Raw genomic sequence first — 22229 nt, forward strand, 5'->3', positions numbered from 1 at the left:
CATCTCAGGGCACCAGGTTATACAGTTTTAAAGTTCCCTCAGGAATTTCTACTTCTGAATCTAAAGTGCAATTCTTTTGTTTCAGAAAAAATCCAAGAAATCTTCAGAGACATTGACGTTTAAGAGGCCAGAAGGAATGCACCGAGAAGTTTATGCACTCCTCTATTCTGACAAAAAGTAAGAGCACATGGTCGTCTGTGCAGATTGTTGGGTGGCCTGGGCTTTTGGTGGCAGGGCAGAATCCTCTTGAAACCAGGAGCAGTCTCGCTTCCCAGATTGATTCTCCTTTGTGCTCTGCCCATGTTTGTGCCCTTCATGCCTGTCATGGACAGTGTCTGTTTTCTCTCTTCTAAATTTGAGGAGTTTGCTTAATATAGGAAATTAATTGGATGAAGGCAAAATAGTCTAATGCAAACAAACCAGTGTTCTTACCCTTTGTAGCTAATTCTTTCTTAATCTCTACTGGGAATAGCACCTGCTTTTATATCTGCAAAAAGAGTTCTGAGCCCAAAATCTCTTTGGGTTTGTCTTGGGCTCTTCCTTGCTTGTTGTCACCAGCACTTCTCTCCACCATAGGGATGCACCTCCGCTGCTGCCAAGTGATACAACTCAGGGTTATCGAACAGTCAAAGCAAAACTGGGCTCCAAGAAAGTCCGGCCTTGGAAGTGGATGCCTTTCACCAACCCAGCGAGGAAAGATGGAGCAATGTTCTACCACTGGAGGAGAGCAGCAGAGGAAGGGAAGGATTACCCTTTTGCCAGATTCAATAAAGTAAGTGGGAGCACTTTCAATCAAAAGCATATAAATAGCAGTTGGAAAATACCCTTCAGTCAGTTTCTTGGCTGTCCAGAGAAGAAGTTGTTTCTTTCAACAAATGAAGGCTGAGTTAGATTTGGAAATTGCATTTTGAGCCACGTGACCATGGACTGATGTCTCCAAATCATTTAGGTGAAGTGGGCTTTGTATGCAGTCAGACCTTGCTAGAGACCCTGGGGTTTCAGGTTTGCAGTCATGGATTTGGTGAGGAGGAGTCGTGATATCTCCCTCTGTTCCTGACCAACATCCTCCCCCCGATTACAGGCTCAGGGTAGTAAAAGGTATTCTATTCTGAGTGAGACATAAAAGTCATAAGTCTTGTTATTTTGCTCAGTATGAAAAAATCGCTTGAGCTTCATGGCCAAAAAGGTGGCTTGCAACCTCTTGGCCAGATTCCAGCACAGATGCTGAATTACTTTGCATTCCCTCTGAAATTGCTCTCGTGGTATCAGTGTGGTGCAGTCCCCTGTTCTTTGCGTCTTACATTAAATTGTCACAATGTGTTGTTGTAATCTCCTGCTGTCTTTTGTCCCAGATGTATCTGCTTTGAGTGGCTGGGCCTTTCATGTGTATGCACAAAGAAAACTACATCAAGATTTATACTTCAAAGTCAGGACCTCCAAAGTTAGGAAGGAGCGGAGTTAGGGTGCTTCCATAATGTAATTTAACTCCCTTCATGATGCAAATCTGAAAGACTGAGAAAACCATGTGCTAACATGATTCCACAAAAGCTCTGCTTGTGTATAACCGTATACAATATTTTAAGTTTGTAACCCACAGAGCATCAGCTCTAACAAAGCTTGGCTTCCTGCAGAGTTAAGTGGTTGGTTGACCTTATATGTTAGAAGGCTCAAGCTCTGACTGATGCTTTTCCTCTAGCTGGGACATTGGTAAGAGCCTCCTGTGGTATCTCTTCTCTGATGTCTGGGGTGGAAGTCTGAAGTATGACTCACTTAGTCGAGGCACCTACCTAGCTGTCTGAGTGAAACTTTGTGAGGCTAATTGTCTCTAAGACTCTACTGCTAGAACTGGTTTTGTCTGAGTTCAACTGAGTTTATCAGAGGGGGCCACACATCACATATGGGTGTTTTAATTATATGATTCTCCTTTCCTTAACTTTATCAGGTACTGTGAACTGACAGACAGAAGAGCCTTCAGCAAGGCTGTAACCTTTAGATTAGTGGTACAGACCTCTGCGATCTGCAAATGCACAACTACATAATATCAGGAGCAAGTTGTTATCCTTGTGGTGCTGTAGTTAAGAAAATTGAAGGCACTGATCAAGAGTTTTGAAGATACTTTATCAGAGGAAATTTACTTACTTTTCCAGACTCTTTTGTGGGTTTCTTATATACTTGATACCTCTGCCTGAATCTTTCTGTCCCCTTGGCATGAGCCTGTTTTCTTGTGTAGTCTGTCCTGTTCTTCACTCAAGTTCTTTAACCAAGCTCCTGGGTCACTGCTCAGCTGCTTTCCCTTTTCTCTGTGCTTCTGGTCTCCAGTATGATTCCGTCGTCTTTGTTGTGAGATCCAAAATGTGAACTTGGGTTTCACCATGCACACTGAGCATGGTGTAATGCAAAAAAGCATTACAGCAAAAAGAACAGTCTTGCTTGTTTCAGGGTGTGAAATATGAGCATAAAAGCAGCTTTGCAAAGCCCTCTATCAGCCAGTACTGGGTTTTTTTTGGCTACCATCAGTAAAAGCTTAGCAAAAGAGTATGAGAATGGGGCAAATACATATTTTCCTACCTTCTGGTGGTCTTTGGCTTAAGGATTTCTTAATTTGAAATTTATGTTTAATAATTCTTGCTAAGTACATTCAGGGCAGAAAGCTGCTTCATGAGTAACCCATCCTAATGGGTTCTTCAGGTTAATTTTTTGTGGTGTGTGAAGGTGCTTTCTTGTGATCATTTCAAACTGCTGCCTTGAGGTTTAGTCCCTCTGAGAACTTGTGTTACATGATGTAGTAAATTGTCCTTGCTGTGTATGGTATTTTCTGTAACGTGACGTGCCCTCCTGTGCACTCCTTTGTTCTCAAATATCATTTCTTTTGAAATGGGTGGACTAGGAGTGAGTGTTCCACTTACGAGAGCATGGTGGATTTATGTGGGCTGTTTTTCTCTATTTCTCTCCTAATTTTTACTGTTTGGTTTGTATTTTCACCTCTATGAGGCATTGTGCTGATGTTTTCACAGAGCTGTCTCATGGCTTCAGGATCCTGAGCAGTTTCAGCTAATTTAATACTCATAATTTTGTGAGTTTATAATGTGGAATGTTGGAATGAGGGGTTTTCTGGGCCATTGAATCCTCCTCTTGGCTCTTTCAGGTCCGGCCACAATGCAGTCCCTTTCAAAACTGATCAAGTTCCTTCTGAAAAGCGCTTGGCTTTTCCTGCCCCTGTGCTTCCTTGGGAAGCTCTTCTAGACTGTCTTTGCTCAATTTCATTTTCAGGTTAAATTTTCCATGTTAAATTGGCATTTCTTTGCAAGTCAGTTTCTTTGTTCTTATTTCAGTTGTTCTTTTCTTCCCATGAGTATACCTTTCATTTCATCTAGCATACTTGAAGCCTGCAGTCAGATTCTCTTTCAGATTTCCTTTGCTAGGCTGCATTCTCTTCCAGTCTGCTGTGGGAAGACAAGCTCACCTCCCTATTACTCATGCTCTTCTCTGTACTTGTTTCCATTTCAATGCATCTTTCCTGACCAGGGATCAGCAGTGTTGTAGTTGATATTCCTACCAGTATTCTTGTTGTGCAATGGAAACACTGCCAGTTTCTGCTGCAAATCCCTCTCTGGGGGTTATATTTGCCTTTTCATGATTATGTTGCATTTGAATGTATAGTCAGCCTGTGGTTGGCTCAAGCTTTCCATCTGTTCCCAGCTTCTGATTTCTCAGTGGTTCTCACCTGAGCAGCCATGAATGGGGGCAGTGTTTTGGAAGTGTCTTTGCTCTTGTTGCATTCTCTTGTCTGATGAGGCATCTGCCACCTTCCCTTCCATCCACTGCAGAGGGTCCTGCTGGCTCTTCTTATGTGTGCGTGTCTTCTTGGAATTATTTTGTTTCATGATGTGCATGGGACATCCTTACAGTGTCTGGTAAGATGGCTTTGCTCCTGGTGGAAGTGGTACTTGAAGGTTGAGGTTCAGTGCATCCCCAAGAGGTCTGCTTCACCTTTGAGTTTCTGTGTCTAAGTGATAAAGGAAGGGCAGTAGACCTAAAGAAGCTGTTATTTGGAGACTCAGAAATGCTCCTCCAAGCTGTATTGAGTTCATGAGTATGACTTTCCTAGTGACAGGACACAAAACCACAGAGGTGTTGAAGCACATCTGCTGCTTGCATGCACAGAGTTTTCTTCTGAATGCAGGACCTCCTCAGGCTGAGCAAAGTTTTGCTGCAGGAGGAAGGGAATGAGGGGGAATAAGGGAGGAAAGCACAGGTTTATTTACACTTTCACTTTACCACATGCTAGGATTTCCCCTAATATACTAAGTATTTTTGCTATTTCTTTAGTACTCATGTGACACTTGTGTTCTGGATAGAGCCCTTGCAGAGCAGTTCCAGGCTGGAAACTGTGGTGTGGGCTTGGTCTTTTTGGCACCTGGGACACTGTGAGAGTTGGACTGTCATTTGGCTCTGTTATTCTGCTGGGAAAAAGATCTATGGGGAAGGGAGGGACAAAGTTTATGGCTTTCAGTTGTACAGTACACAGTCTTTCAGATCTTCATGGATACTGTCTGCACCAAACATGAAAGAAGTAGTCTGAGTATCAAAGCAGGTGTGCTAAAGGCTCGGGATTACTGTTCCTTGCCTTTCCTGTTCTTCCTGTGTAAGTCCCAGCCCAAGAAAAGAGTCAACTGTCAGAGTACATTGTGCCAAGGTATTGGTTTTGCTGTATGGAAGGAATGCAGGGAGGCTGGCTGAACCTTGGTTTCACTGTCATGTTAGCCTGAAATTTTGAAACCCATGGTCAGGATGTGGGTTGCTGACCTCTGCCTGTGTCAGCTGTCTGAAATAGATTTCAGCCTCCTAGGCAGTAGTTCCTGGTAGGCTTCCCTGAATGTCACATAATGGTCTTGGGACCAAACATTGCTCCATACCAAGTCCTCTGCCTGCTCATCTTGTTTCCTATCAGGACTCATTGCTCAGGGTCCTGGCAGCCCCCTCCTGTCATTGCTGTGCTCATGCTCTTGGCTCAGGTATCTTGGCAGTGAGGAGGGCAGTGCTGCAGGAGAGCTACCATGGTTTTCTCTCCACAGACAGTGCAGGTTCCTGTCTACTCGGAGCAGGAGTACCAGATGTATCTCCATGACGATGCGTGGACCAAAGCTGAGACAGACCATCTCTTTGACCTGGCTCGGCGCTTTGATCTGCGCTTTGTGGTCATTCACGACCGCTACGATCACCAGCAGTTCAAGGTGAGTCCTGGGGGCCAAGTTGCTGCTAGCAACCTGCTGCTATGGCATGTCCAGGGTTTTCTGCACTTGAAAGACAAAATTACCCGTTATATCAACTTAATTAGGGGAAAATAATGAATTATTGGCAGCAAGGAATATTGAATTTCCAACACAAGGCCTTGCTGCTTGCTACGTGTGTAATTAAATCCACTGTGACTTGTTCTCATTCTGTGTTGTGTTTTATTAGAAAGTTAGAAGGTTTGCACCTGCCAGGAGAACAGCTCATTGTTCCTTGAAGATAAGGCAGCTGGGGATTTTATTTGAGCAGGCTAGGTGGTGTAGATTTCAGTCTAGGCCCTTAGAGAAGGGTCTGCCAATGAACCCTGGGGGCTGGGACTTCTCTCTGGTGCTGCTTCTGTCTTGTGGTCTGACATGGTGCAGGTTTCCATCACCTCTGCTGTGAAACAGGGACCATCAGTGGTCTGAAATTGAAGCCCTGGTGTCATGGTTGCTGATCTCCTATACTGGTTCCATGCCTCCTGGTGACATAGGAAATGATGTGACATCTACAAAACAGCACCAAATACTGTTTCTGTTGTCCTCTGAAATTCTCACATGAAGAGCATGTAGCAAAGTAAAACAACAAGAGTATGCCCAGCTGAGCAGCCCAAATGTCTTTTGTGCTTGGGTTAATGGAACACAGCTCAGATTTCATGAAATCATGGGCAGTGAATTGATGCAGCTGATACCTTCTTGGCTGCGTCTTGAATGAGCATTTTCTGGAGCAATTCAGAGACCTGCACGTTAGTTGCAATTTCCTGCACACAGGCTTTCTCTTCTCAACTCTCCTTGCATCCTTTTATCTTCACTGCTCAGGATGCTTCACTGCTGTTGGCTCTAAGCCCTCAGCACTGTTGGATCTTTTGGTGGGTGTTTTTAAAATGTGACAGTTAATTCATGCAGCTCACTGAGAAACTCCTCCTTCCCTGTCACTCCTCCAGCACCTGCAAGGGTCCCTGCTCACCTCCCAGACATTGTCTTGTACTGTATGTGACATCCTTCAGCCAGTGGTCCTTAGGTGGCTACTACACAAGGTTTTGCTTAGTTCTTCCATAACGTTGTCCTCCTGTGATGTCTTCCACAGAAAAGGTCAGTGGAGGACCTGAAGGAACGGTATTACCACATTTGTGCCAAGCTGGCAAACATTCGAGCAGCTCCAGGCACAGACCTGAAAATCCCAGTCTTTGATGCTGGCCATGAGAGACGAAGGAAGGAGCAGCTGGAAAGGCTTTACAATAGGACACCAGAACAGGTAATGTGGGGAAGAGCACATCACTTCTCCAGAAGATTGATAAGTTGAATCAGTAGGTGTATGATGCAGACCAGAGCGTGGGAAAGGTAAAGAAGCGCTGGAGAAGAAAAAAGTACAGCTGATGTTGGGTTAATATCCCTTTAAGGAGTTTAAAAGGACAGTAATTGAGAAATCTGATTATCCAGGAGAAAGGCCTACATGGTCTCTGGTAACTCCCAGGACCTTTTAAGTCACACTGACTGTATTAGTCAACAGAATTCAACAGAATGACTAGGTTGGAAGAGACCTCCAAGATCATAGAGTCCACCCCATGTCCTAACACCACAATTAGACTATGGCACCGAGTTCCACATCCAGTCTTTTATTAAACACATCCAGGGATGGTCACTCCATCACCTCCCTGGGAAGACCATTCCAGTACTTTATTATTCTTTCCATGAAAAACTTTTTCCTAATATTCAGCCTATATTTCCCTTGGCAGAGCTTGAGACTGTGTCCTCTCGTTCTGTCAGTTGCTGCCTGGTGAAAGAGACCAACCCCCACCTGACTACAACCCATCTTTCAGGAAGTTGTGGAGAGCGTAGAGTCCTCTGATAGAAGCAAATTCTCAATGTCCTTATGAGTACGGGAGTCTTGTGGAGAGAGAATTATTTATTTGAGAGTAAAAAACTTTCCAGAAAACATCAAAGACTAAGTCTGAATGCTTAGTTCTTCCCTGTGTTGAAGCTGTGTAATGGTCTTACAGTTTAGAGATTAAGAAAGTGTGTTCTCCATAGGCTGAGGGAGAGCATCCTTTTCAGTTCATTCCCTCCAAGGACAAGTTCGTATGTGACTTACTCTGCTTCTTCCCCCCATTGACAGGTACTAGGTCAGTACTAGGCATAGCTGCTCTGGGTTCTACATGGTATGTCTGGGGAGGACAGCCAGCTTTTCACAACACTTTATTTATAACTACAGCATATTTGGGCTTTTTAACTCTTCTTTCTGTGCTTTTGGTCTCTGGAAGATGGGATTAGTAATTTGTGGATTGTTGAAGGGTGCCTCATAAATGTTGTGATACAGTACCTGCCAGATTGTAGAGTGGCATTGCCATGGGTTCAGGGTAAGGTTATGGAGTCAAACATGCTTTACAAATCCAAGAAGTTAGGCAGGAGCATAAAATCATTCTTGGGCTGGCCCAGGGCAGTGCTGTTATCGGTAGATGGCCCCCTTGCCTTGCCAGGCCTCCTCTGCTTTGTGACTGCTCTGACGTGCTCTGGTCTGCAGGTGGCAGAAGAAGAATACCTCATCCAGGAGCTCCGCAAAATTGAAACCAGGAAGAAAGAGAGAGAAAAGAGAACCCAAGACCTGCAGAAGCTCATCACAGCTGCTGACACCACCACTGAGCAGAGGCGTGCGGAGCGCAAGGCTCCCAAGAAGAAGCTGCCACAGAAGAAGGAGACAGAGAAGCCTGTAAACATTTCTCTCTCTTTTTTTCCCCCCCTTACCCTGTTTATGCTCTGGCTGGGTGACGTGTTTTCTGCAGGAGTCCTGTGGGGATCAGGCCCTTTTTGGGTAGGGGGAGTAACTGCTGGTTTCTTTCTGGCAGATGTGTTTTGGTTACATCTTTGGAAGGCAGATTTGTGTAATGCAGCCATTGTCAGAGTCCCCTGGTATGCTCTCAGTCTCTCCTCAGTTTGAAAATTGCTGGTTTAAGTCCTGTTTCTCTTTCCCTGCTTGAGAAAAGGGATGAAATAATGCCAGCCATTCATGCATCATGGCAAGGAGAAGCATCTGTCTCCCTGCTTTTTCCAAGTGTATTTTGTTACTGCTTTGTAGGGTTGGCCCGCAAACCCATTGTCTTTCACCTGCCTTCTTTGTCTAGTTCAAGCTTTCCTTTTCTCCCCAGCTCCAGGATCTCAGCAGCATCTCCCTGAGCTCAGTACCTGCCCCTCTCCTGATCCTCAGCTGTGGTCAGACCAGCCTTGCTGTGGGACTCTTGTATTCTGGGAGCTATTGCTATTTCTCCATGAGCTGAGCTGCACTCTAAGGAGCCAGAACACAGCTTTCAGTTCACATTCACAGTCCTCAGTTTCCCTTTCTGGAAAGGGGAGGACAGCGTGGACTGATCTAAATTCAGCACCTTCAGTAGGAAAGGGCTGTTAAAAAAATTTCAGATGTTTCAAGTGAATCCCTGGGAATTCCTGTCCCTCCACCTTGTGAACAGAGAGCACTTGTGTCATTTCTCTCCAAAAGATTCTGTACAGAGAGGGGGGAGAAGCAGTGAATTCTAGACAGTTACAGCTTGAAGAGTGCCTAATGGCCACCACTTCCTCAAAACACTCCTTTGGTGTGTCTTGTCCCATGTGTGTCCCTGCTGTGTGATGAGTGTAATGTCACTGGGCACCTTATGCATTGAATTCCCTTAAGGGTTGTTCTGGGAAAGCTCAGCCATGGCTGGCATATCTGCCTGTAAAGAAAGCAGTTTGTCATTGATGGTAATGAAAAAAAGAGAGCTAGAGAATGGGGCTGGAAAGATACTGAGGATGCCAAGGTGAGGGAGTCCACCCCTGATTGTTGGCTGGGACCTGTCTGCAGGCATGTAGTGCATAGGCACACCAGGGTGGGCAGAGAAGCGGTTTCTGTTGTTGCACTAGCATCATTTCAACCATGACAGAGTCCATTAGGAGTCAATTACCAACTATAGCCAGGAAATGTTAAGAAAAAAATTGCATTTTAACTAAGAATTTGAATCGGGAGCTGCATCAGCATCATTTCAACAAAGGAAAATCATTTAGCAAAGAGTCAATTGAGGTTGAAGCGTTTACAGCATGTACAGGCTGTACAGGCACATGAGGCAAAAGAACCCATTTAATTGCTTATTGCTGAATGCAATTCAGAGTTGGCTTGGCTGAGGCAATGATGCTGATTTCCCCACACTGCTTGTGTCAGGGTGTTCAGCAACAGGCTGAGGGGCAGAGTTCGGGGAGTTTGGAAGCCAGCCTTCATTCAAAGGAAGCAGAGAGGATTGGTTTTTTGATTGCAGCCTTGTTTGTCTCAAACAATGCTAACAGGGAGGCTGTATCCTGCCAAAGATCAAAGTGATCTCTACAAGTTCATTAGCCCTGTTGGTGGGTAGAGAATACTTTTTCCTTCATGGTCATGTTTAGGAATCTTTTTGCAGGTCCTCTGTTTATTGGACAGGCAACAGATAACTAAAATAATCCTAATGCCTGGCCGTGCAGAGTGGTTTGCAGGGTGCCACCTCAAGACAAAGACCTAGAGATAGCTGATAGGGATGTGAGAGTTACTGGCAGGGAACTTGAGAAATTGGATCACTGTCCTTTAGCATCTCTTATGATCTTGGGGTAGCCGTGGCTGTCTCAGCCCTGTCTGGAACAAAGAAAGAGCAGGCTGCATAGTCTCTCTGTAGAGAAATCTGGGAGCAGCAAAGCAAATGCTGTCTCCAAAGAAATGGAGAGATTCGAGGTGACTTAGTTTTGGAAAACCACAATTGTGCATGTGTTTTGCAGAGGTTGTAGCTATTCTTAGCTTGAATCATAAGTACTGCTGACCCATTCAGGGGACCCCAAACCATTCAGTGCACAGATAGGCTGGTTTAATAGTTTAAAAGTCTGCTCACCTTTTGCTTTGTTCATCAGCAGAGATTTGTAAGGGATTGCATTTATTTTTTTCTGTTTTGTTGAAATTCAACTATATGCTCTACTGTTAGCAGCAGAAGCATTGGAAGTTTACTGCATTTTAATGCTGTGCTTAAAATAAGAAGTAAGAAACAAAACTGTCTAATGAGTGGACAAATGACAAAACATGTATGAACAGCAGGTCTCCCTGGGAGGGGGCAGTCCTTGCATCCTCATTAGTGGGCTCATGTCTGTACAGATCAGAGGTTTCTCAGCTCATTCCTTAGAGAGTTTACAGTCAAAAGGCAAGATTTAGGGAAGTCCTGGGCTGTTTTGATCAGTGAAATGGATCTAAGTTGGATAAGGATGATACTGTACAAATACAATACCATGTAGGGTCAGGGTTTCTGTGTGGGTGGATGTAAGTCTCTGTGCAGAGCAGTGCATTTAAACCAACTGACCAAAAATGTTTGAGCTTTCCAAAGATGCCTTGAACTGGAGTATTCTTCTCAATGAATTGCTAGGGATTTTCCCACTGAATCCTGTTGTCTGGGATTTTCGTCTTGCCTCAGCTCTGGCATGTGGCCGTGGCAGGTGGTTCTCTGTCATAGGAAACGGTCTTTCCCCTTCAGACAGTCTCTATATGAAATCTCGTGTTTCTTTTGTTTCCTCCATCAACACATCCTGTTTCAATCTCTTTCAGGCTGTTCCTGAGACTGCTGGCATCAAGTTTCCTGACTTCAAATCTGCAGGTGTCACGCTTCGGAGCCAGAGGGTAGGCTCTTGTCCTGTTCCCATGGGACTTCTGTTAATGTCTTTCACTTTGCCTGGCTCTCTCCTCATCCTTTTATAGCTAAAAAAGTCAAGTTCTTGTCTCTAAAATAAGAAAGGCATTCCATAAATGTGGAGACTCAGAAACCTGGAATGCTGGCTTTGTGGAAGCCAAGTCATTGCCTTGCAGAGGCACCTGAACTTGCTGGTGTTTGACACTGGTGGGCCTGCTCTGCTCTTAGACACCTGTAACAGAACCAAATGGAGCTGTCTAGTCCAGAGCTCACAGCCAGAACTAATGGGCTCCTTGAAACATGTGTGTTACTAGCTGAAAGGTTCTTTTGGAGTCATTTGGGCTGGAAAGTACCTTAAAAATCATCCAGATAAGATGATTAAGAACTGGATGTTCAGGTTGCATCTTGAAAAAATCAGAAACACATAAATACATAGAATTTTTAACTTTCCAATTTATATTATCTTAGGAGATATTTTTTGGAAAAGCCCCTGTGTTCAGGCTGTTACAGAGATAATTCTGAGTAAAGAACTTTCTTGCTGTTTTTGTATTGCTTTCTTATATCAGCAAGACTTCACACCTGCCTCTTAGCCACAGGTTTTGGGATATCAAGTAACTTAAATCTGCTTGGTCAACTGAATGTTTTCAGAGAAGTTTTGATAGCTAAGTCCTGTGTGCATATACAAGTACTTTTTTTCTTTTTTTCCTAGCCCAAAAAAAAAAAAAAAAGGCAATTTTTAATTGCTTTATTATAGCAAAGTCAGATAAGTACATTCCTTGCCCTGGCATCCTCACTTGGCATAGTAAATTTGAAAGACTGTTTTTATGGAATGTTCTTTTGATATCAGAATGGTTTCAGATCTTGCTGGCTGTTAATGGAAATGTGTTAAGGATAATGCTGCTTTGATGTACTGAAGCATGTGTGTGTTAGAGGTGGGATGCCTCAGCAGGGTCACTGCTGAGGGGCTCCTTCGGTGTACCAGTGCCACCATCTGCAGGATACCTGTTTGAGTGAGGGGCTACAGCCTTGAGGAAATCCCACTCCAGAGAGAAGCAGGACTGCAGTGCAAGTGTTGAGATTTATTGAGACGTGGCACATGTGTTCTCCAACACTAAGATAAATAGAGTAATTTATGGAGATTGATTTGGATTTTGAAAACTGATAAGTAATGGTTGATCTTTTCTATTTATGTACCCCCTCTGGAAGAGAAGCTGAGCAATAACGTATCAGTGAACCATCTGGCAAAGCCAGCAGCCTCTTTTTGTGCCAAACAGACAATCCAAATCCCAGCCTTCATGAAAATGGGTGCTATATGCTTTTATCTGTTCCTTTTAATGCTCACAAGATGCAGTGCTAAGCTGAGGCATGGCAGTCTGATTCAGCAGCTTTTAGCCTGCAGTATCCAAGCTCCTGGAGTGACCTAGAGCAATTTCCTATGTTATTCTTGAAATTTTTAAGGAGATAAATGCTGTTCTTAGAATTACCAGTGGTTTGTGAATTAAAAAGATGGTTCATCACTGATCTAGGCAAAAAAACAACACTTTTCTGTTTGGATTGTGAAACCTACCTCTAACCCGGAAACATGAATTCATTTGTGGCTTTCAGCCAGTCACCTGGCTTACTTATCCAAGCCATCCCTGTTTTTTAAATGGGAGCTATTAGACTCACTTGCCTCACAGATGCATGATGGGGAGAATTAATTACATGAGGTCAGTACAGGCCTTTTGAGCTGAGGTGCTGAAAAGAGGTGCTGAAGTGCCAAATGTTATGGAGTTGACAGTCCATGCTAATCCAGATTATTTTACTTGTGGAATTTATATGGCAAACCCTCTGAACGCCAGTGATGTGGAATTGATCAGGGTGGAGGCTGACTAGGGCTAAGTGAGGAACTGGAATGGAAATTCATACTCTGGCAACATCCAATGTAAGATGTTTTGCCCATAGCACATTGAAAAATTATTTCTAAAGCTTGTGCTGTCCTGCAATAAGTTCTTTTGCCTGAAGACCTAAAGAGTTCCTCACCTAAAGGCTTCTGTTGTCCTCCTTTATTTTATACTTTGCTACCGTGCTTTACGCCTTTGTGGTTAGGTGAAGTTGGATTTTGCAGTGAAATCAGGGCTCAACCTCTGTCATGTGTGAAAAATGTACCATATCATCTCCAGGATAATAGCACTTATTCTTTGATTAGAGACTTTTTTTTTTTTCCTGAGGATTTACAATTAGTCTGGAATCTGAGTTAAAATTAATTTATAGAAATGAGTCCTTGAAGAAAAAGTTAGGAATCTGTATTCAACTTAATTTGTTCCCAGTAGTTTTTATGACAATAGCCATGGCTCTTCAAATTCCCCCTGTCATTACAGCTTACACGATCTTATGGACAGGCTGAATTTGAACACTGGGGTTTTTTTCCCTGTGAGGATTAATGGTCACTTAGAGCCATTATTCTTCATAACTGAAAGTTTCTCCTTCAGCAGACGCTGAAGAGTAATCTTCTGCAGTGACTTCGACAAGCTGCCTTCTATCAGACTGGCCTCAGTCTCCCATTGTTCTCCATGGGACTGTGGCCACAGGCAAAGAAGGCCACAGCCCCCGTGCCCTTGCTCTGCATGGGATTTCCCTCTGCCTCCTGACAGCACAGATTGCAAGTTTTTCTATGGCAGTGGGAAGCTGGGCATTATGAAAAGCTTCCTCTTAATTCAAGGCAGTGTATTGCCTTGGTGCTGCTGAGAACAGGAGGCAGTAGTAGATATTTGGAAAGGGGTGAGCCTTCCAAGAGTTTCTTGAAAAGAATTTTAGACCTTTGCATTTGATGTTAGTAAAACAGTTTATGAAAATGACATCAGAACTGTGTTATTAATCCTAAGCATTACTTCTGGAAAACTTTTTGTTACACCAGCTCTGCTCAGCTGGGAGGTCAGAAAGCCAAAGAGCCAGAGGAAAACAGATGTGTGGGGAATTTGACCAGGGAAAAGTGAATAAAAGACTGAAGGGAAAGCAGGGAGCTATGAGGAAGGAATGCTTTCCTGCGGATCTTCCTGAAGGGAAGGAGAATGGGAGTTGTTGAACTTGGATCTTTTCTAGGATCCAGGCAAACCAACAGTAACCACATGTTTGTGATGTGGGCATGATGTTGCTTCAGTAAGGCAGAACTGAGTTTGTTCTGATTTCACCACAGTGTTTCTGTACCATGTTATGTTCCACTTTCTCTTAAATTTAACCTTTGTTGTGTTCAGAGTACTTGACTTTGGCATGCTTAACTTCTCTGCAGTGTGTTTTAAGTTGTTCTTCTCTCTCAGACCTGTCTGTGGATTTTAACTTACAATTTTGGTAATGCTGTTGAATTGTTTCAGCAGTGATTTTAAGGAGGGTGAATGTTGAGGTGTATGTCTGTGTCCTTGCTCTGTTGTCATGTGTTCAGAAGCAAAGGAACTGGAAGAGAATTGATTGAGTGGTGTCTCATCTGGAAAAAAACCCCAAAACCTGTGATTTAAAGATGTTTGTAGAATTCTCAGTCTGCAGAAAAGACTGAGGGATGCTCCAGCTTAGTCATTCAAAGCTGGCCACCTCCTTTCAGAAAAGGCTTCCAGCCAGCAGCCTGACTCCATCTGCTTAACTGGGAGCTTGTAGGCAATTTGCCACTTGAACAAATTAAGAAAGAAGGAAAGGAAGGAAAAGTACAAGTAGAGCTTTAGTACCCATTGATTCAAATATTCACACTCACGAGCTTTTAAATATTTAGTAGCCTTTTGAGCATTTTTTTAGCACTGATTAATGAATAAGAATTTACTGTGGTTGTGTGGGGAAAGCATGTGTGTGAGTTATACTATTTTTTTTTTCCCTTGAAGTGAGAAGTAAGTGCTTCCTGCAAGTCCAAGGTGAATGATATTTCTAGAGGAAGATGGGGTTGTATGTATTTGTTTAGACATGTTTATTCTCTATATTTGATTCAACCAATAATTAAATGGCCAAGCATGCTGGCTGTTTACCTTGCATTGGAGGCTGCTGGCTCTGTTCCTTCCCTATCATTAATGCAAACCCAGACCTCATTGGCAGGGAACATGTGACACATCTGTCTGTCCTCCTGTGATCAATACTGTCCCTTCAGAGGTTCAGCTTTTGGAAGCAGTTCCATAAAATACCAGTTATTCTTATTTGGATTTGATAAATTTAATTACTTAAAGCAATTAATTATTTATTTGCTTTGTATTGATTGCACTCCAAGGCGTTCTGACATCAATCTCATGGAGATCAGCAAACCCTTATTAGGTGGGGAAAGTTTATGTTTCCAGGTTTGAACATCCCATGGATTAGTTAGCTGAGATGTGCTTGTTGCTTCTCCTAGCAATTTTTCATTAGTGAAGTTGTATGTTTTGCACTCTACAAGAGAGTGGCCGGGAGTAATTTCCACGGGGAGCCTGACAGAGGTGTAGAAGGGAAGTAGTTCTCTCATTTCTGTGAATAAAACTTATGAAGAAATGATGCAGGCTGGATCGAATTCATGTTGTGGCATTGCCATCTATTTGTTGTATTACATGCCCTTTAATTAGGGCCAAGAGAGTGCTGGTGCATTTCCTAATCAAACTCCTGTCCGTAGAGAATGAAATAAGATGAAAATATTTGTATATTTATTTTTAAAGAGAACTGCAAAGGATACAAAATCTTGAATGAACTAGAGAAGGTGAATCCAACACATTTTTCCTCCATTCTTGTTTTTAGCTAAACCAAAAGGCACTTAATGTTAAATTGCTGAAAGAAAATGAATCCATCACCTTTTTTTGTGGAGGTCATTGATGTGGGAGAGCTTCTGGACCAAAGCCTTAGTAGGTTCTCAGGTGTAAGGAAAGCACTCTGGGTGCAGGAATGGGATCTTTAAAATAAATTGGAGTTCTGGAAAGGACACTCCATGCTGCTGCTTCTGTTGAATCATCCAGTACCAGTGTCCATGCAGTATGTGGCCTCAGGGAGCTTTGTCAGTCCTGGATTTGAGAAGCTTTTACTACCTTTGTGTGCCCATAGTGACACAGTCTCGGGTGTCATTCATCAGCCAGTTTTATTGTGTGTAACATGTGCAGAGCTACATATATATCACCTTTTTTCTTTCATTAGTGTAACCAATATAATGATTGCCCTGTAATTAGTCACTGTGGTTGTTTGTATTTGTGTAAGTGGAGATTCAGTTAAATTATTTAAAAGAAAAGCAACATCAATTCAAGACTAGAGGCATGTGTTGCTACACTTTCCTGTGTCTGATCTGGAAGTTTACATAACATTCTTGTACCATGGTAGAGTGCCCTTGGAATTCCCCCCTCCTGTGGTCTTAGGGCCCTGAAATCACAGCATACATTGCTGAGTTCTTGATTTGTTTCTGTCAGATGCAGCTCAGAGGGTGCAGCCATTTCCATTTTCTGCAGTCACCACTATAGGTCTCATCTTGGTCTCCATGCCTGTAGTGAGAGGCAGGGATAGGACTATCTGGGAATCTGCAGATCTGCTTATAGTAAACTACTGTAGTGTCATTCTGGTAATGTGCTTTTAGCATAAAATATCCCCCAGTAAAAATGTCCTGTGCAGTTCTTTCTTCTGCACTCTGTATTTTTTTTTTTTTTCCTACAGAAACACTTTCTGTAGTACTTTTGCATTTGTTTTATAGGCCTGCACTATTTTTAAAGCAAAAGGTATTTAAGGACAAGGAATCTCAGGATTGGTAAGTGGCTGATAATACTTTGCTTGCCAGAGAATGTCCATCTTCAAAATGGCAGGAAGTCTTGGCAAGGTGTGAGTTCCTCTTTTCTTCTCAGGTGTCTTGTTTCTGGTCATAGCCTGTGTGTCAAATGGGGAGGAAGCTGTTGCTTTCCAGGTTCTCAGCCATCATTATGTGGATTCCAAGTAGCCCTAATTTTAGGCCACTTGTGCCGTTTCAAAGCAATCTATACCCCCTTTCTGGGGAGAAAGGGTGGGAGAGTATAAAAGCCTTGAAGACCCTTTTGCCTGCACTAGTGAAAACCCTTCATGCTGTGACATTGATGCCCCAGGACTTTGGTTCCTTCAGGAAATCTTTACCCTTTAAGTCAGTGCTACAGGTGAATAATGAGGCATTAATGCTTATAGGATCAGTGAGCTGCTTCTCTGCCATATATGCCTAGGTGTGTTGTGCTTCTCTGGTATCTGTTGGCCTCCCTCATCTTGACAAATCCTTCACAAGGTATATTCCTGTAAAACTGGTTTAATTTACTAGGAGGATGCAAGTACAGATTTTATAGTTTTGCACAACTGATTTGGGAATTTCCGAGGTATGTCTATCCACAGTCCAAAAACCCCTTAAATAGCCATTTACATAAATTACTATAGAAATGTTTTCTTTTTAAAAGATTTGTTTATATGTCATTAAGCCTCACTGATGGAGCAAGTTGATGGTCATGTGCTGCTCCAGAGAGATGGCTGCATGCTTAATGTGCGACATAACATAGGAGAGATGGCATAGTGGTATTACTCCTTGTTTTGACCTGTGCAAAATCTTAATGTGGCAGATCAGCAGGCATAGTCAGAAGACAGAGTCCATAGCTACAAGCTGGGGCAGAGGGAAGCATGTATGTTCATTGAGACAGAGAATACCTGTGCAATTTCACCCTTTTCTAGTTTTTGCATATATCCATTGTGCTTGCCTGTCCACCTTCCACTGCAGCACTTCAGTTCCATGCAGTGAAGCACTTCAGAATTTCAGAAATGTGCAACTTCATATCTTAAACTGAATTTTTCAGCTGAGGTTTTTCAAATTCCAGAGCTCTAAGACTTTAAGTACTTTATATGGTTCTTCCCTTCATTGAGTGTCAAAACTATATAGGAGTTGAGGCTCTCTGCTCCTGCAGAGTAGAGCCATGCAGCCCAGGAATGTTTGACCTTCAGGCAGAAAATGCAGAAAACATTATTCATCTGAAACTTCAGCAGTCTTTCCTGGAAATCCACTAAACTATTCAGTACTCTAAAGATCTTCAAGAAGAAAGTGCCTAATGAGAAAGTTTTCTTGCTGCTGAAATCTACAAGGAAGGTGGTTTTCAATGTCAGTGAGCTATATTATAATGCTGAACAATACTGGTGCTGGTGCATAAAACCACAGTTTACAGCTGTACAGACACAGGTCAGATGTGTGGAGATTTTAGGATTAATGTTTTTAGGACAGTTACATTGTTTAGGGTTGGGGAAGGCTGATTTTAAGGAGAAACTTACCTTAAAATGGAATTAAAATGAAGTGTAGCATCACATATGTGAAATATTCAAATAACCACTGATTAATTAAAAAAACTTGTATTTTGGTGATAGACCAAACAAAAGGCTTCAGCACAAAAGAAGATTTTTTGGGGATGAGTGGGAAGTTTGGAGCATCAGACAAGGAGCAGGATGTTTAAGATGACCACACACACAATTACTCAAGGGCCGTGAGAATCTGTAGATCCTGTAGACCTTTTCCATTCCTACTGCAGATCCCCATGACAGTCTCTACCTGCCAGGTGGTGATGCTGTGAGACATAACAGAACTGTGTTGCAAGCTCTGCTATTACTTAGACTTCATTACTCTACTAAAATAGATTCAAATACATTTACAACTATGCTTAAAAGTATTAGCATAAATCATGAAAACCGAATGGCACACAAAAATAAATGAACCGAGTCTGTTTGGGGAGGCTGTATCTTCAGTTATTTCTTATCCTGTTTGTTCATTTAATGAATTTTGCCAATTAGCAATTAATTTGCAGTAGGTCCCCTAGTCATTAGTGTGAATTAGCAAGGTTTTGTTGGCAGAATGCCTCGAACATTAAATAAAAACCCTGTATCATGCAAAACCTCAAGGGTACTCCATGGTGAGATCCTGTACAAAAATTGAACTGCAGAGGGTCCACCCCAGTCCCAGCCCTTGCTGTGAAGGTGTTGTGGGAGCTCTGTTCTCATCTTTTTAAACTGCACGACTCAACTCTGGAGCAACGTCCTCCTCCTTCAGGGGGAAACAGAGCAGGTCAGTGCCCTGTATTCCATTCCTCCCAGACCAAGTGCATTCCAGCAGAGCCTATGTATCCCAGGGTTCTCTCTGCATAGGCAGGCTCTGGTACTGTGGCTTTGTGGTGTTGACTCACAGTTTTCTGTAGCTCTTTATTTTTCTCTTGGTACACGCAGTTCATGTGTTTAATGCAGGTTGTTTATAGCAAGGACAAAGGATTACAGTCCTTAAATCAAAAGTGATGTTGGTGTAATTATAAGCACAGGCTGGTGTTGTGAAGAGGGCTGTAGGGAGAGGCTGTCAGAGGAGAAGAGCATCCAAAATATAGTAACCTCAAAAATCCCAGCTAATCAGTTTTCTGACGGGAGCAATCTGTTTCCCAGGTATTATTATTATATGGGGACTTTAAAGATAATAAATAACAATAATAGTCTACTATGAGGAAGGAAAGAAAAGGGCAAATGCCATTCACCTCGGAAGCTGTGGTTGCTCACTGGAGTTCTCCGAGGAACATAATTTTCCTCTGCCCCTGTGGAGGCCTCCATCCATGACAACACCAAGAACATCCCAGGAGCTGTGGTGTCAGCAGTAAGGTTGCCTGAAGGGGTGTTTTCATTAATGCAGAGATATGGTCTGCAGAAACCACATATCCCAGTGCAGACATCATGAGCCAGAGAGCTCTTCTTTGGGCTACTGGCTGGGACTTGTGGCCCCTGCAGATTGCCTCATTCTTTGGCAATCAGGGGTAAGTGAGCAGCCCTTCCAGCACTGTGCTGCTTTTCTGGATACCTGATTAAAAGACCAAAACAAAGAAGGGCTTCCTGAAGTAAGCTTGGTCTTATCAGAGCTGTGTAGAGCATGAAGACTTCTCTCTTGCAACAAGGCAGCCCAACTAACGGACCTTGGCTAACAGATTATCAGCAGCATTTGAGTAATAGACTGCTCATTTAGTTTTAATACATTTTGCATAGAGAGCAATCAGCCTTCATCAGTCTTAGAGATGAATTGGCTTAGCCAGCTAAATTCTAAAGATATTAGTCCGACAGCAGCCACATAAATCATAACATTTTCTTAATGATGGTAAAATTAAAATATACTCTTGCTTTGAGAAACCAATGAAGCCTTCCTGTTTGCAGGCCAGATCCTCCTGCCTGAATTAAAAAGAAGCTTAATTGATGTGGTTTTAAACTAAACTCACAGTCCCACTCTTCCTCAGCACCTCTAGTGTTCCTTTCTTTGAAGTTAAATTAATTTGTCCTGCCTCTCCCTGCTCCAGCCTGTAATCTTCAAGAGTGTCAGTGAAGACCAGACTCCTGTGGGACATGATCCAGATGTGCTTAACCTCACAGTTGAAGGCTTTGCCACGTTGTTTGCATTGCCAGTAGTTATTTGAGCTAGTGGAGGCCTCCCAGATGGAAAGCTTGGTCTCTTCCTCTAACCAGCAAACCAAGACCTCCTGTCTGTATACCTAGCCTAGCCAAGGGTGAACTCTTCTTGTCCTTTGTTCCTGAAGCTGGCTTGGTGCCCAGCGTGCTTTTGCCAGAAGGGAAATTAACAGAAGGGAATCCTGCCTTTGGCTAAAAAGGCTCCAGTGTCTGCTGTTGGGGCAAGGGTGAAGACGGACTCTCAGGGCTGTGATAGTCACACAAGCTCTTCAGTGGGCAGATGCTGGGCTCATTGTTAATCTTTAAACCCCAGTTAAGGGCAGTACCTCCTGACTCAATCAGCACCTATATCCCCAAGCTGAGGCAGAGCTGGGTACGTCACCCATTTAGATGTTCCGTATGATTCCTCATGGCACAGAACAATTCTTTGGGCTGAATCTTCTTGCTTTCAGGGATGTCTTCCTGATGTTCTACACTTGACTACTCAGTCTTCTGCTAAGGTGTGCAAAGTGACTCTTCCTTCCTTGGCATCCTGCTGCTAGCTGCAGCAAGGCATCCATCTCCTGTCCCAGTGCTGGGCTAACTTACCTTGGGGCTCTGCCCTGTCCTTTTCAGCAGAGCCTGTGCAGGTTGTCTGTGCAGCAGAGCTCCTCGGAAAACCTGTTTTAGTGAGGTTCTGCTCAAGTTGAGACTCTGGCCTGAAGACTTGACTGAAATCCAAATACATGATAACTTTGACAGTCTTTCTTCTGCTAAAACAATAATTTTGTGGTGAACTGCAAAGAATCGGTTTCTTTAGTAGTAGGAAAGAAGTATGAAATTGACTGCTGTGCAGAAACCCCAGCACTAAGCCAAAGACCTTTGGGGTAAAAAACAAAAAGGCAGAGGCATCCCATAGTCCTTACCTGTGCTAAGTGTTTGCATGAAGGTGTGGTTTTGTTTCTTTTCTCTAGTGGTCCTGTTGGATTCTCTGGGTCAGGATGGTTTCTTAGAAATCCTCGCCTGATAGTCCTATTGGTCCTTTGCTGGAGCCTTTCTTGTAGTGTTAATATCTGTCAAAAAGAACCTGGTACTTCTCAGCACGTACTGTGAAAGGCCCATTCCCCTGGGGTGCTCTGTGGCATCCATACTCTGGTTTCTTGGCTGAAGTGATGTTATGGAGAAGGCAGGATTTCCCACAGGTCCTACACTGGTGTTGTGGAGCAGCTGATATGGATATGATATGGACATAACCATAGCTGAGTTAAGGTTACGGCTCTCGGCATTTGGGGATGTGTGTGCACGCACTGCTCCTGCATTCAGAGGAATTAGGAAGTTCCAGATGGAGCCTCTTGGCATACTTGTGTTGGGGCAGAAAACACTGGAAGCAGTGGGTCTAATCTGGGAGACTGATGTTGAGCTGCCTGCATTGGGCAACTTTAGCCTGTGGCTTATGGGAAGTAAGGTGACCACAGGCCCTCCCAGTGTGTTCTCCCTGAGAGGCCAGTTTTAAGGTGGAGTGAATAATGTTTCTTCCTTCAGGTCATTCCCAGCCACGTTGCAGACTCATGGTTGGTTTGGCTGAGGTTTGGGCCCCTGGTCAGTAAGCAGTGTGTGCAGGATGCCTGCTGGATGCTCTTGCCTGTTGGGCAGCTTGGGTTGCTGAATGGGATCCCCAGGTTGAGGTGTGAGGTCACCTTTCCAGGGCTGGATACGGAGGGGGGCAGCCTGTGCCTGTGCAGGATGTTTGACAATGCAGTGTTGAGAGCCCTTTCTTTCCTGGTGTGTCTTCTAGCATAGCTGAGTGCTTTCATTTTTTCTTGGGTATATCCACAGGGCTTGGAAACCTGTTCTCCCTGCCATATTGTGCCAGCTGCGTTTGTGCTGCTGATAATCTAATAAATGCTTGGTCTGAGCAGCTAGCACTCCTGCTAGAGCCCAAATG

General features: G+C 43.4%; 1 protein-coding gene across 2 annotated transcripts in view; it reads left to right on the top strand.

The window, feature by feature from the left end:
* The window catches only part of DMAP1 (DNA methyltransferase 1 associated protein 1), a 31385-nt gene that overhangs the window by 3136 nt on the left and 6020 nt on the right, over positions 1–22229 (top strand). For both annotated transcript variants that reach the window (XM_058843314.1, XM_058843313.1), the window contains exons 3-8: positions 86–177; positions 577–772; positions 5076–5234; positions 6358–6525; positions 7792–7977; positions 10849–10920. In XM_058843314.1, coding sequence (XP_058699297.1) covers positions 86–177; positions 577–772; positions 5076–5234; positions 6358–6525; positions 7792–7977; positions 10849–10920 — 873 coding nt within the window. The remainder of the gene's footprint in view (positions 1–85; positions 178–576; positions 773–5075; positions 5235–6357; positions 6526–7791; positions 7978–10848; positions 10921–22229) is intronic.

This window comes from Poecile atricapillus, chromosome 7, assembly GCF_030490865.1.
Source record: "Poecile atricapillus isolate bPoeAtr1 chromosome 7, bPoeAtr1.hap1, whole genome shotgun sequence".
NCBI lineage: Eukaryota > Metazoa > Chordata > Aves > Passeriformes > Paridae > Poecile > Poecile atricapillus.